The sequence below is a fragment of the Wickerhamomyces ciferrii genome, contig 00086 (assembly GCF_000313485.1).
Source record: "Wickerhamomyces ciferrii WGS project CAIF00000000 data, strain NRRL Y-1031 F-60-10, contig 00086, whole genome shotgun sequence".
Classification (NCBI taxonomy): domain Eukaryota; kingdom Fungi; phylum Ascomycota; class Saccharomycetes; order Phaffomycetales; family Wickerhamomycetaceae; genus Hansenula; species Hansenula ciferrii.
Window position 1 is genome coordinate 29,455 of NW_011887654.1, and position 14,732 is coordinate 44,186.

At 32.6% G+C, this 14,732-nt stretch overlaps 5 protein-coding genes across 5 annotated transcripts; all 5 read left to right on the forward strand.

The window, feature by feature from the left end:
- Window positions 1-1,710: 1,710 nt before the first annotated feature.
- NUP116 (FG-nucleoporin NUP116) lies at window positions 1,711-5,064 on the forward strand (the record flags this gene model as incomplete). The annotated part of the gene is made up of 1 exon (XM_011276193.1): window positions 1,711-5,064. One exon carries the CDS (start codon window positions 1,711-1,713, stop codon window positions 5,062-5,064), a length of 3,354 nt encoding a protein of 1,117 aa, XP_011274495.1.
- Window positions 5,065-8,029: 2,965 nt separating this feature from the next.
- BN7_3212 (MADS-box domain-containing protein) lies at window positions 8,030-8,716 on the forward strand (the record flags this gene model as incomplete). The annotated part of the gene is made up of 1 exon (XM_011276194.1): window positions 8,030-8,716. One exon carries the CDS (start codon window positions 8,030-8,032, stop codon window positions 8,714-8,716), a length of 687 nt encoding a protein of 228 aa, XP_011274496.1.
- A 487-nt stretch (window positions 8,717-9,203) lies between these two features.
- On the forward strand, window positions 9,204-10,703 carry IOC4 (Ioc4p; the record flags this gene model as incomplete). Its single annotated transcript, XM_011276195.1, has 1 exon — window positions 9,204-10,703. One exon carries the CDS (start codon window positions 9,204-9,206, stop codon window positions 10,701-10,703), a length of 1,500 nt encoding a protein of 499 aa, XP_011274497.1.
- Window positions 10,704-11,347: 644 nt separating this feature from the next.
- Window positions 11,348-12,391, forward strand: BN7_3214 (aldo/keto reductase; the record flags this gene model as incomplete). Its single annotated transcript, XM_011276196.1, has 1 exon — window positions 11,348-12,391. The coding sequence occupies one exon, from the start codon at window positions 11,348-11,350 to the stop codon at window positions 12,389-12,391; it is 1,044 nt and encodes a 347-aa protein (XP_011274498.1).
- A 737-nt stretch (window positions 12,392-13,128) lies between these two features.
- BN7_3215 (aldo/keto reductase) lies at window positions 13,129-14,175 on the forward strand (the record flags this gene model as incomplete). The annotated part of the gene is made up of 1 exon (XM_011276197.1): window positions 13,129-14,175. One exon carries the CDS (start codon window positions 13,129-13,131, stop codon window positions 14,173-14,175), a length of 1,047 nt encoding a protein of 348 aa, XP_011274499.1.
- Window positions 14,176-14,732: the final 557 nt, after the last annotated feature.

Sequence of the window (14,732 nt, forward strand, 5' to 3'; positions counted from 1 at the left end):
TTTCTTGTTTTTCTTCTTTGCAGCTTCTTCTGCAGCTCTCTTCTTTTTAGCAGCAGCCACTTGTTCTGGAGTTTTTGGTGCAACTTTGAAGAACCCATCTAATCTACCTTGAGTACCAGTTTTCAAACCTTTTTGTAATCTTTTGATACCACTTCTGATACGTTCTTCAGAGAATCCTTTTTCCACAACCATGTACTTCACAAGACCTTCTACATCTGGTTCTTTCCATTTCAATTCAATATCCTTTGGATCTAAAACATCAGGATTCAAAAATAATTCTCTTGCACCTTCATATGGCCATTCTTCGGGCACTTTATATTTGGAATCTGGATTTTCCTCTATAAATTTGATAACACCTTCAATTGTACCATGTTCTTTAATCAATTTGAAAGCAGTGACTGGACCAACACCTTTAATGGAATCACAATAATCACAACCTAATAAAATACATAAATCAACAAATTGTTTTTGATCCATTTCTAAACCTTGTAAGACTTTTTCAATATCAAGTTCTTGAATTGGCTCTTTACGTTGTTCTGAGAAAGTTAAATGACGTAACAAGTATGGAGTTTTATAACATAAAGTATCCATATCTTCTGAAGCAGCAGCATAAACTTTACCAGCTTTAGCTAAGATGGCACATTGAGCTTCAGCTTCACATGGGGCATTAACATATGGTATACCCATTAATCCCAAAAGTTTTTTAGCTTCTTCATTTTGTTCTTTTGTAACTTTAACAGTTCTTCTTTCAAATCTTGCAATTTCTTCAGCAGTACCAGTTTCTCTAATAGCATCAGCACTTTTGGTAGCTTCATCTCTACGTTCAAGACGTTTGGCCAATTCACTACCTTTCAAAACAGGAGGTTTACCATCAAAGACATAAACAGGTTTGATTGAATGATCAATCATACGTAATGTTCTATAAAACATACCCATTAAATGTGATGTGGTTTCACCATTATCATTTGTTAATTGTTGACCATCTTGTTGTCTAACGGCAATCAAGAATTGATATAAAGACATAGAAGCATCCTATGAATGTTAGATATTTGATATTTTGGGTTTTGTTGACAAATTACTTACAATTGCAACTTTTCTACCAAAGAAAGTTTTAATATCACTTGATTTTGATGCAAACGGAGCTTGTTCACCAATCAATTTGTTCAAACCTGTGTCATATTAGTATTTGAGTTCTCTATTATCAAAGTTTAAATGTAACTTACCTTTAATACCCATTTTAACAGTACTTTTCACTTGATTCCACTTGATTCCACTTGATATGAAACAAATGATTACTTCTTCAAAAGACGCGTTTCTAATATAATTTTTCAAACCGCGATGAGATTTTTTATGACACCAAAAATAAAAAAAATCAGTGTAAAATGATAGAAACATCCACCAAATTGGGTCAATTTCATTAATAATGAACATTTCTGTAGTAAATATAGTCATTTTCAACTGAATTTACCCTCAAAATGTCCTCTTGGGTACGCATTTCCCTCAAATAAACCTAAATAACCCCCAAATTTACCCTCCAGATCTCCTGCTTACTTCATCCCTGACATAATCCGCGCTTAATTTTCATGAATTTGTAAAAAAAAAAGCTGTTTATACTCAAAGTAAACATCGTCAAAAGATCAAAACATCAACAACTTTAACAAATCTTCAGGCTTCCATTGCAATCTGATCAATTGACTTCAGGATCACAAAATGTTTGGCAGATCTAACACAGGTAGTGGCTTTGGGGGCTTTGGCTCCAATACGGGCTCAACTTTCGGCTCTGGTAACACTGGATCAGCTTTCGGAGGTACTTCATCACCTTCAAACACTGGTGGTGGTCTATTTGGATCTACTGCTAATAACAATACATCTTCATTTGGTGGTGGCTTTGGTGCCAATAATAACACAACTGGTGGTGCTTTTGGTAGTAAACCAGCTACTGGAGGTGGTCTTTTCGGTGCTTCAACTACAGGTTCTTCACCATTTGGTGCTTCAAATACAAATACTGGTGGTGCTTTTGGATCTGGTTCAACTGGATTTGGTGCTAATACAAACACTGGTACCAGCACTGGTGGTGGTCTTTTTGGATCAAACAATACCGGTTCTGCCTTTGGTGGTTCAACAACTGGTGGGTTCGGTGCTACAAATCAAGCAAGTTCACCATTTGGTGCTTCATCAACTGGATTTGGTGGTTTAGGTGGTGCTGCTACTTCAAACCAAGGTACCTCAATTAAACCATATGAAGCTTTTTCTGAAAAAGATCCTACATCAGGTACAAGTATCTATGAAAATATCTCAGCAATGCCAGAATATAGAAATTATTCACCAGATGAATTAAGATTACAAGATTATGAACAAAATAGAAGATATGGAAACCAACAACCAGGTGAAACAGGTGGATTTGGTGCTGCTGCTTCTTCTCCATTCGGAGCTTCCAATACTGGTACAGCTTTTGGATCTTCAACTGGTGGTTTTGGTTCGAATAATAACGCTACTGGAGGTGGTTTATTTGGTTCTACTGCAAATAATAATACCGGTTCAGCTTTTGGTTCAAGTGGAGGTGCCTTTGGATCAAATAACAATACAAGTGGAGGTGGTTTATTTGGATCATCAAATACCAACACAGGTGGTGCTTTTGGATCAACAGCAAATAACAATTCAACCGGTGGATTTGGTTCTGGATTTGGTGCTAAACCATCAGCTTTTGGTGCTTCAAATACTGGTTCAACTGGTGGTGGTCTGTTTGGCTCATCAAATACCAACACAGGTGGTTCTCCATTTGGTGCTTCCAATAATACTACAGGAGGTGGTCTGTTTGGTTCAAATAACAACAATACTACTAGTGCATTTGGTTCTTCAAATACTGGAGGTGGTTTATTTGGTAATAACAATAACAACACAAATACAAATACAGGCTTTGGTGGTACTGCAGCCTCATCAAGTCCATTTGGTAATAATCAATCCAAACCAGCTTTTGGTGGATTTGGATCATCAAATAATACAGCTACAACTGGTGGTTTCGGCAGTGGAACTACTGGTGGATTTGGTGCAGCAAATAACAATACTGGTGGTGGTCTGTTCGGTCAAAACAATAATACAAATACCAGTGGTGGATTATTTGGTGCTAAACCATCTACACCAACACCTGCACCTGCATCTGGTGGTTTATTTGGTGCTAAGCCAGCAGCCCCAGCTGGTGGTGGCTTATTTGGTTCAAATAACAATACAAACACTGGTGGTGGTCTGTTTGGATCAAATAATAATACAAATACTGCATCCACTGGTGGTGGTCTATTTGGTGCTAAACCTGCAACTGGTGGATTTGGTAGCTCTCCAAACACAGGTGCTACTGGTGGTGGTTTATTTGGTGCTAAACCAGCTCAACCAGCTTCTGGTGGATTGTTTGGTAATAATAACAACACAGGTTCAACTTTTGGCTCAAATAACAATACTAGTGGTGGTGGTTTATTTGGCAATAATCAAAACGCAAACACAGGTTCAACATTTGGATCTGGTAATACTTCAGGTGGTGGATTATTTGGTAATAATAATAGCGCTGGTACTACAGGCTCTACTTTTGGTTCATCAAACACTGGAGGTGGGTTATTTGGAAATAATAACAATAACCAAACTCAACAACAAGGTGGATTATTTGGTGGAGGTGCTTCAACTGCACCAAAACCATCATTATTTGGTGGTGCTTCATCTACAGCACAACCTGCTACTGGAGGTGGCTTATTCGGTGGTGCAAAACCTGCTCAACCTGCAACAGGAGGTGGTCTGTTTGGTGGTAGTGGTGGATTTGGTTCATCAAACCAAACACAACAACAAGGATCATCATTATTCGGTGGTAATAATAACACAGGCGGATCATCATTATTTGGTCAACAATCACAACAACAAAATTCTTTACAAAATAATAATCAAAATCAACAAAATTTACAACAACCTTACCAATTGGTTGCTACAATTGATCAAAATCCATATGGTAGTAATCCATTATTTAACCAAGGTGCACAAAATAATGTTGTCAGTGCACCACAATCTACTGGTCCTATTGCTAAACCAGTTACATCTTTGGAACCAAAAAAACCAAAGATTACAAATATTTATAGATTAGCACCAAAACCATTGTTTGTTGCTAAAAAGGATTTAAATAAAGCTACAACTCATCAAGGACCATCATTAAATTCCACAACATTACAACTGATTGGTGGTGGTGACAATACTAAAACCCATTTCTTCAATTCAAGTACTGATGATGCTATATTGGCAAGTGAAATTTTTACTCCAAGAAAGAATTATAAAAACTTGGTTATAGATAGATCAAGATCTAGATCCAAAGAACCAGAATCAATTCAATATGGTGATTCACAAGATAATGGTGAAATAACACCACAAAAAGTTTTAACATTTCAAAGTAATGGTACACCAAAAACTGATGAAAAAGATACAAGCAGTAAAAAAATTCTATTTGGTGGTAATTCACAAGTTGAAAATAAAGAATCATCTAATGGTAATGTTTTCAGTGGATCAAATATTAGTTTAAGTACAAAACCAATAACAAGAGATGAAGATAGTACATATATTGATGAAGAAGGCTATTGGATGACACCATCAATTGAAGAATTAGAAAACTTATCGTTATTAGAATTACGTAAAGTTAAAGATTTTACAGTTGGTAGAAAAGGATTTGGTAAGATTGAATTTTTAAAACCAATTGATTTAACAAATGAAAGTTCATTAGCCAAGATTCCTGGTGAAATTATCATTTTCCAAAGACAATCATGTATTGTTTATCCAGATCATATTGATGATTCAGAAAATGAAGATGGAGAAAGTTCTTCAAAACCTGCTAAAGGTGAAGGATTCAATGTACCAGCTAAAATCACATTAGAAAATTGTTATCCAATTGCTAAAGATACAAGAAAACCAGTTAAAGATGCATCACATGAATTAGTTAAAAGACATATACAAAAACTACATAACATCCCACATACTAAATTTGTTTCATATGATGTTAAATCTGGTACCTGGACATTTACTGTTGAATCAACAGTATGAAAAAGTTCTATTATATAACTTTGAACAATTTTTGTGTATAGTACTGTCTAAATAATTTACAACAATTTAATGAAGCCGTTTTTTTAACCCACAAAAATAGCCTATAAAGACTCTTAAAGAGTCGCAAGTTCATGTACAAATTATAGGTTTGGCCAAAACCCCAGAAATTCATGTATGTAAAATTTGATTATCGAATGAAAGTTGTTCAAAAAAAAACGGCCGTACTTATATAGAAATAGAAAATAGAGATACTACTCTGGGTTTACTTTACCCGAGGATCTAAACTTTTAAAAAGGTACCAATATATTAAACTCTTTGGTATATATCTATACTTCCAGGTTCAAATGATTCACACTTCTTCAGTATTGTGTGATCTTACTACGTTGTCGAATATCGCACTTACCAGCCAATAGCCTCCAATGCGACTCAGTTCAAAGTTCAAACCTCTCACCTTTGTTCATTAAAGTTCTTTTTGGTGGGTACCTGTAATTGCAAATCTCAATTTAGATGTTAAATGTTCCTCCAATTGGACAATCGATAGAGCCTATCCTTTCCTCTCGAGAACTTGAAAGTTTATCTATATTAATTTTCCGCAATTTTTGCGAAATTATGATTTTTAAATGCGAACGTTTGTTTTTAAAAAAGGTTCTTTAAAATACCGAAAGCGGTAGTGCATTTACCCGATTGAGTCCTTTTAGCTATTTTAGGAGTTTTGCAAAAACCTAAAGTTTGAGAAACAATTGGTCAGTTAAAGGTTGTAGAGTATTTTAAAAGGCTGGCAAAAATAAAGAAACGAAAACAAGATTGGGATATATCAAGTGGGTAGTTTAAAAGTTCCATGAAACATGAGAAGAGTGAAGTAGATATGTTTTAGGCTCAATTGTAGTGTAGTAATATTTCAATGCAACTTGATATCTTTGTAAAAGTGTCGTTAATATGTATCGGCTATCGGCAGGGAATTTTAATCTCCTTTAAGACCTAAGACCTAAGCTGGTAGTTGGGAAAGATTCGTAGAGTGTTCCTCTTTCAGCTTCTGTTGCCAGCCAGCTGCCAGAGAGCCTTCCCAGCTTCCAAGCTCCCACCGTTTGAGTCTCCCTATCGGTTGATCCTACGCTCTTTTGAGAAAATTTAATTAATTCGTTTTTCGGTGGATACGTAATAAACGCATTTCGGAATTACTTAAATAGGCAATTATGGTTGTTTCTTTGCGTAAATTAATTCGCAAAAAATCGACAATTCGTCAAGTTTTTTTGTTTTCGTTGAATTATGAAAAACATTGAAATAAGTTTTAAATTCTTTCCTTCTCTTCTTTTCTTTGAATTTTGTTTATAATAAAGTTAATAACAAAGTTATAAATTGTATGTGAACCTATGAATTACTATTAAAAGTGAATTGATAACTAACAATTGTATTAGAATAATTAATTAAAAATGCTTCCAGCCGGTGTTATCTTAGTTTTCGTTTTAGTTGGTTTAATCGGTGAGTATTAATCATATTAAAAGGATAAAAATCCTTGAATAAAAAGACCCATGTGGACAAGAACTAACAATTTTTCTTATAGCTATTGCTGTTGGTGCCGTTGTCATCATGAACACCATCAAAAAGAGAAGATCTGCTTTACAACAATTCTAAGTTTAAACTTTACTTGTTTATAAAGAATTCCAATCAAATTTAGATTTATATACTGAAGGAATTTCTTTTAATCATTAAAAAAAAAAATGTTGCATGGTTTAATCTTATTTTTTAATTAAATTAATTCTATTTTTTCTATATCTTTTATAATTTTTCATTCATACCACGGTTTATTACTTTTTTTTTATTCACAAATGGTTGTTATAATTTTTTGTTTTGTATTTTTGCAGAGATTTTCAATTTTTTCCACCAGGTACTATTACTACTATTCAAACTACTCATAAATAAAACATCAATAAAATACAAAATGATATAGAGTTTTCCATTGATGGATGAATTTTGATGCTATAGGAGATGAAACAATACATTATTTGCTAGATGCTTGATATTGGTTATTTTATTTTCCTTAGTCTTTGTTTAAGGATACTCTTTTTAATGTTTAATTATCTGTTAGAATTTCAAGATTGTAGAAGTAAAGCCGTATGTGGCTACATTAGATGTAAACTATAAACCCTATTCTACTTCAATCAATCCATAATTCACTTATCTATCCAAATTAACCGAAAATATTAGTTTATTATATTTTGTATGGGTATGATCACGTGACCGAGAGTTACCCTTTTCGACCCACTTTTTTTCAAACTTTTTCAAGACTTTTTCCCAATTGAACAATTTTGATGCTTTTTTCCCTTTTCATCAACTTGATAACAAAAGCACATATCCAGGAATAACAAAACATAAACAGTGAGTAACTTCGGATAATACAGTGGTGATAATGGGAACAATTAAACAGTGCTTTTACAGAGAGACAACAATGGGATTATAATAAGATAGACTTGGTCTTTTGAAAGTATTGAAATTCAATTACAATTGATTAGTTTTATTGGGTTCTCGAGTACAAATTAGGTCAACTACCCCTTTGGGATGCTCAAAGATGAAAATTACCCATTTAGGATTGATAACAAGATGGATTTCAACAACATGAACTAAACAATCATTGTGGAAATATGTGTTTATCAAAAACTATTCAATTCAATTCAATTATGTTCTCAGTTTTTTTTTTGCCATCGTTTGGATTTTGCAAACCCCTTAAATTTTTTTGTTTCTTCCTTGTTAAATTATTGGTGAATTTTTAATTCGGGTTTCCATGGTAACAATCCAAATTTATTCCAAAACAAATATTGAGAAGATTGATTTAAACCCATTGTTTTAGTTATATGCATTGGCAGTATATTCATTGGTGTTAATACTATAGCTTCAATTTGTTGATCCCAACTTTACCACTGTTGTTTTTGAATTTTCATTGTTCAATTTACTAACTTTATTTCCCCAGATGTCTGAAATTACTGATCCAAAAATTGATGATAATCAAGATGATTTGGTTGATAACAACCAAGGCTTACAAAACAATGCCAATCAAAATGAAGATTTAGAAGATGATGATGAAAAACCTTCATCTTCAAGAGAAAGAAGAAAAATTGAAATTAGATTTATTCAAGATAAATCAAGACGTCATATTACTTTCTCTAAAAGAAAAGCTGGTATCATGAAGAAAGCTTATGAATTATCTGTTTTAACTGGTACTCAAGTTTTATTATTAGTTGTTTCTGAAACTGGTTTAGTTTATACATTCACTACTCCAAAATTACAACCTTTAGTTACAAAACCAGAAGGTAAAAATTTAATTCAAGCTTGTTTAAATGCTCCAGAAGAATCAGGTGAAGATGAAGAAGCTTCAACTCCAACAAACTCTTCAAATCAACAAGCTCAACAACAACAAGCTCCTCCTCAACAACAAGCTCAACAACAACAAGCTCCTCCTCAACAACAAGCTCCTCCACAACAAGCTCAAAATCCAAATCAAGCAAACCCAAATCAACCTCCAGCAGGTCCTGGTGGATATCCTCAACAACCTGGATTACAAAACTTACCACCAAATTCAGGTTATTTGAACCCTGAACAAGCTGCTGTTTATCATACTTATTTCGGTAACATCAACAATCAACAAGGTCAATACTAATTGATAAAATTAAATTAAATTAAAAAAAAAAATGTAATGTTTTTGGGGGTCAATTTTTTGTTCTAATCTTTTTCTTATTTCTCTTTTTCACTAATCTTCTCTATTTTTTTTACCATTATATATTGAAATTACTTTTCTATATTTTTTCTTTCATTGAGGTGATTTGATTTTTTACATATTATTTAAGGGAATTCCATTTGTACAATATATATATAAACATATTGATTTATAAGATATGAATCACAAACTTTTAATATGAATATACTTTTGTTTATGAATTTGAATAATTTTGTAAGGTAATATTGAAATATTCCGCGAATATATTTTTGATTTTTTGTTTGACGCGCTCAAAATTGATTTTGAATACTTAACAAATACTAAAACCAGATACGTGAAAGAGTGACATAATAATCAATTCCTTAAGTTATATTTTATATTCATTGAAATTAAACGTCTAACGGTGATTTAGAAGACACAAAAGTACCAAATGTCGGACAAGGAAAACGTTGATGTACCAGTGGTTGATGCTGAGCAACCTGATAAAGTTGAAGGTGAATCAATAATAGATCAAAATGAACATGAAAAAGATCAAGAAAATCAAAATCAAGTTGATCAAGACCCAAAAGATGGAAACCAATCTAATGATCAAAAAGATGAACCTAAAATAGTTGATAACCAAGCAAATAATGATTATGGTGATCTTCCACCTGGTACAATTGTCTTGGGTAAATTGAAAAGTTTCCCTCCATGGCCTGGTATTGTTGTTCCATTTGAATTAATTCCAGAAAGTATTCAAAAAGTTAAACCAAAACCAAAACCTCCTGTTGTTCATCATGCCAAAAATAAGAGAAGATCTTTAGCTAAAGTTGATAAAAATGAACCTTTTGATTCAAGACTTTGGTGTGTTAGATTTTTAAAAGATGATACATTTATGTGGGGTGGTGTAAAAGATATTTCAATATTATCAAAAGATCAAATTGAAAAATTTTTAAATGATAAAAAGGGTAAAAAATTGATTAAAAGTGCTTATGAAATGGCATTGAATCCTCCTGATTTAGAAGAATTCATAATTTGGGGTAGTAATGGTAAACCAATTGAAATAGATAATGAAGCTAATGATGCTGATTTTGAAGAAGGTGAAGATGATGTTCAAGATGAAGATCAAGAAGATGATGGTGATGATGAAGATGAAGTGGAAGATGAAGATTTAGAAGAATTAAAAGAAAGTAAAAAAAGAACTAAAACTACAAAAGCTAGAAGGGGTCGTCCACCAGCTAAAAAATCTAAAACTACAAAAGGATCAACACCAAAAAAATCTGAACCTGTTAAAGAGAAAAAAAAACCAGGAAGAAAGAAGAAAATAGTAGAAGCCTCACCGGAACCGGAACCTGAACCTGAAACTTCAGGTGATGAAGATTGGGATGTCATTGATGAAACCGAACCACCAGTTGCTATAGAAATACCGTCTGCTAAAGTTTTAGGAGATGAATTGAAAAAGAAAACACCATTGATTAAAAAAGCGAGAATAACATTACAAGATTATTTCTTGGAGGAGAAAGAATTATCAAAAGATTCCAAAAATTTAAAACAAATTTCATCAATTTTAGAATCTTTAGAAAAAATAACAAATGTTCAAACTTCACTTATAAAACATTATAATTTACATAAAGTTCTTATTGATATTTTGAAAAGACCAGATTTAAATGAATTTGGTAAAGAAATTAAAAATTTCAGAAATAGAATTGAAAGTTTAGTTCAAAATTGGTTTAATATTGAAATTCAACCAAATGAACGTTGGGATTTTACAGAGAAAAATGATGAACAAGAATCACAAGAAGGTCAAGAACAAGATGCTCAAGATGGTACTAATGAAATTAAAGATGAAGTAAAAGATGAAAATCATGCCACTGAAAATTCTGAAGCTAAAGAATCAGAAGTTAAAGAAGAAAATAAAGAAGATAATAAAGAACCAAATGGTTCAACTTGAATGTTTGTCGTTTATAAATGTATTATAAAAAAAGCCTCTTATAGAAAAGAATATACATAATAATGTAAAATTTTAAATATATAGTACTGCACGTATTTACCTACGTCTGTTAGATATTCGTATATATAAAACAATATTATCGACGTTCAAGTATTACCATCGGCCGGCTTTTAAATTATTTGAGACCATATAATTGAATTTTATTGCAAAATTGAACAAAAAATACATCAATTTTTGAAAACTTCCTCCCTCTATCTTAAATCACAGCTGCTGGGCATATTCAGGATCAATAAAAAAAAAGATTAAGCTTCATTTAACACTTTAATAGTATCAAAATTCGAAAAGAAGCAAAAAAATAAAGATTGCGATTTCTGTGGATTGAACACAGGACCTTTAGATCTTCAGTCTAACGCTCTCCCGACTGAGCTAAAACCGCTTCTTCTTGAGTTTTGAAATCTTCTTGATTTTCACGTTTCTTTTGTTTTGTGCCCCTTACCAGTTTCGCCGCCAGATCTCGCAGAATTATTATCAGTGAATCATCATTTATCTTAATTGATCTTTTTGTTATTCAATTACTTCAATTTAGTGTTTTTGAACATTTGGCACCAGTTCAATATTAGAGAATAGCAGAAGAATCATCAAAAATGAGTAGTGAAAATATAATTGAGTGGAATAGATTGGGTAAATCGGGTTTGAAAATATCTAAAGTCATCATTGGATTTATGTCTTACGGTTCAAAAGATTGGGCAGAATGGGTTGAAGACGATGAAGAAAAGATATTCAGGATTTTGAAAAAGGCTTATGATATGGGTATTAGAACTTATGATACTGCTGACTTCTATAGTAATGGTGTTTCAGAAATCATTTTGGGTAAATTTTTGAAAAAATATGATATCAAAAGAGATAAGGTTGTTATCCTTAATAAAGTTTTCTTCCCAATTGATGAAGATTTAGACTTGAGACATACAGGTCTTGGTCCTCATGTTAATTCAATTGATCTTGTGAATTCCAGAGGCTTATCAAGAAAGCATATTATTGATGGTGTTGAAGGTTGTGTAAAAAGGTTAGGTACTTACATTGATGTTTTACAAATTCATAGATTGGATCCAGAAACTACAGGTGAAGAAATTATGAGATCTTTGAACACTATAGTGGAGAAGGGGTACACACGTTATATTGGTGCTTCATCTATGAGAGCAACGGACTTTGTTGAGCTTCAACATATTGCTGAAAACCATGGATGGCATAAATTTATCTCCATGCAAAATTACTACAATTTACTATATCGTGAAGAGGAAAGGGAAATGATCCCATACTGTAACAAAAGTGGTGTTGGTTTAGTTCCATGGTCACCAAATGCTAGAGGTATACTAACAAGACCCATTGCAAAGACCACTGATAGAATCAAATCAGATCCAACGTTTGTTTCTTTAGGTTTAAACAATTTATCAGAAACAGATAAGGAAATTGTTAATAGAGTTGAAGAGATATCAAAGAAAAGGGGTGTTTCAATGGCAATTGTCTCTAATGCTTGGGTGATTAGTAAAGGTGCCTCCCCTATCATTGGTTTAAATAGTGAAGATAGAGTTGAAGAAGCTGTTGCTGCTACAAAGTTTAAATTGACAGAAGAGGAAACCAAATATTTAGAAGAGCCATATCAACCAAAAAGGGTGCTAGGCCACTCATAATTAAACTTGTATAACTAAATTTAAGTAAGATATTTCGAAAGCTTGTTAATCTGATCTTTAAGGTGATCTAATACCTTAATATCTTTAGAATTTCTTCAATAATCGCAAGTTCTATAACTTTATGTTTATTATGAAGCTTCGATCATTATGTTATTATAGTAGAAACCCGCTAAAGGATTACCATTAATAAGGTAATGTTATAAAGCTATAATAGATGCCATAAAAGTGTGGCTTCGAGCTTTGATCTAAGACCCCATTTCTTGTCCGGGAATCGAGGGATGAAATGATGATTAAAACCAATTGTTTCTTCATGATCGAGTATATTATAAAAATTATCCAGTATATTGACTTTTCAATACTCAATTGGCTCTGTTAAATGCAAAATCGGAACTCCGTTCCCATAGTACTATATAACTTGAACTGTTCTGAAAGTTTAATTAAATGAACCTTCAGTCCTAAGAAAATTATTTCATTTCAACTATAAGATCGGAGGCTTTAAGATTTAATAAAGTAGGTATTATGCTGGATCATGAAGCAAGGAGTTAGGAAGATCAGAATTTGTCGTTAAGATAACCATTTTCGAACGTTATTGTGGATTCATATACAAGCCACTAATTCCGAAAAAGATTTGATCCTCAAGTTTCAACTTTCAACTCGTGTATAAAAGGAGTGAGTTATGTCAATTTTAACACCTTTTAAAATTAACTTATCAAATAATTATACTAACATAAAGAAAAATGAGTGAAGAAAAGATTATTGAATGGACCAGATTAGGTAAATCAGGTTTAAAGATCTCCAAGATCATTATTGGTTTCATGTCTTATGGTTCAAAGAAATGGGCTGATTGGGTTGAAGATGATGAAGAAAAAATCTTTGCTATTTTGAAAAGAGCTTATGACTTAGGATTGAGAACTTATGATACTGCTGATGTCTACAGTAATGGATATTCAGAAATTATCTTGGGTAAATTTCTAAAGAAATACAACATCAAAAGAGATAAAGTTGTTATCTTGACTAAAGTTTTTGGTCCTGTTGATGAAGATTTGGATTTAAAACATGGTACTCGTGGTCCAAATGTTAAAGATGTTGACTTGATTAATTCCAAAGGTTTATCAAGAAAGCATGTTATCGATGGTGCTGAAAACTCTGTTAAAAGATTGGGTACTTATATTGACGTTTTACAAATCCATAGATTAGATAAAGAAACAGAACCTGAAGAAATTGTAAAAGCTTTAAATGATGTTGTTGATTCAGGTTTGACCAGATATATTGGTGCTTCCTCAATGAGAGCTACTGAGTTTGCTGAGCTTCAATTTACAGCCATCAAGAATGGATGGCATAAATTTATCGTGGTTCAAGATTATTATAATTTGTTATACCGTGAAGAAGAAAGGGAAACTATCCCATTTGCTAAGAAACAAGGTGTTGGTATCATTCCATGGTCTCCAAATGCTAGAGGTGTGTTAACTAGACCGTTTAGTGAAACCTCAGATAGACATAAATCTGATCCTCAATTCAAAAATTTAGGACTAGACACACTAACAGATGAAGATAAAGAAATCATCAATAGAGTTGAAGAAATTGCTAAAAAACATAATGTTTCATTAGCTGTTGTATCAACTGCTTGGGTTTTAAGCAAAGGTGCTAATCCGATTGTTGGTTTAAACAGTATTGAAAGGGTTGAAGAGGCAGTTGAAGCTTCAATCTTTAAACTCTCTGAAGAAGAGACCAAATATTTGGAAGAGCCATATAGACCAAAAAAGGTTATTGGATTTCCACAATAGGTTTTATAGTCTTTTTATAAATATTTAGAGCTTCCAATAAATAGTTACCCATGTCCCATGCAACAAAATTTTGGTTTTCATGGAAAGTCATGATTAATTCGATCCCAAATTTTTTTATGAAGTACATGTATCATGTAGAAGACAAACTACAAAGAACTGTTAATTGACAATAGGTCGGTAAGTTATTAAAAAATAAGTGTTGGAACTTGAAGCTCTAAAAAAAATTTTCTGGGGTTAAATGGGGTTGTGTGCGCATGCCCGGAGTCGAACCGGGTTCTCAAGTATGGGAAACATGAATCATAACCGTTAGACCACATGTGCGATTTTAACTCAAAATTTCTGAAGTTGCCTCTATGTTATACTTTTTGATGTGTTCCCTAACAGGTTATCGTGGCCAAACGATGATGTAATTGTTCAAAATGTTATATTGAAATTTATTATAAAATGTTAATTAATATATTATTGAGATAATTGTATATATGAATGATAAACTATACTCCCGAAGTACGTACTCGTTGTTATAAAATCAAGCTAAAATTCAAAGTTTGATCATGATC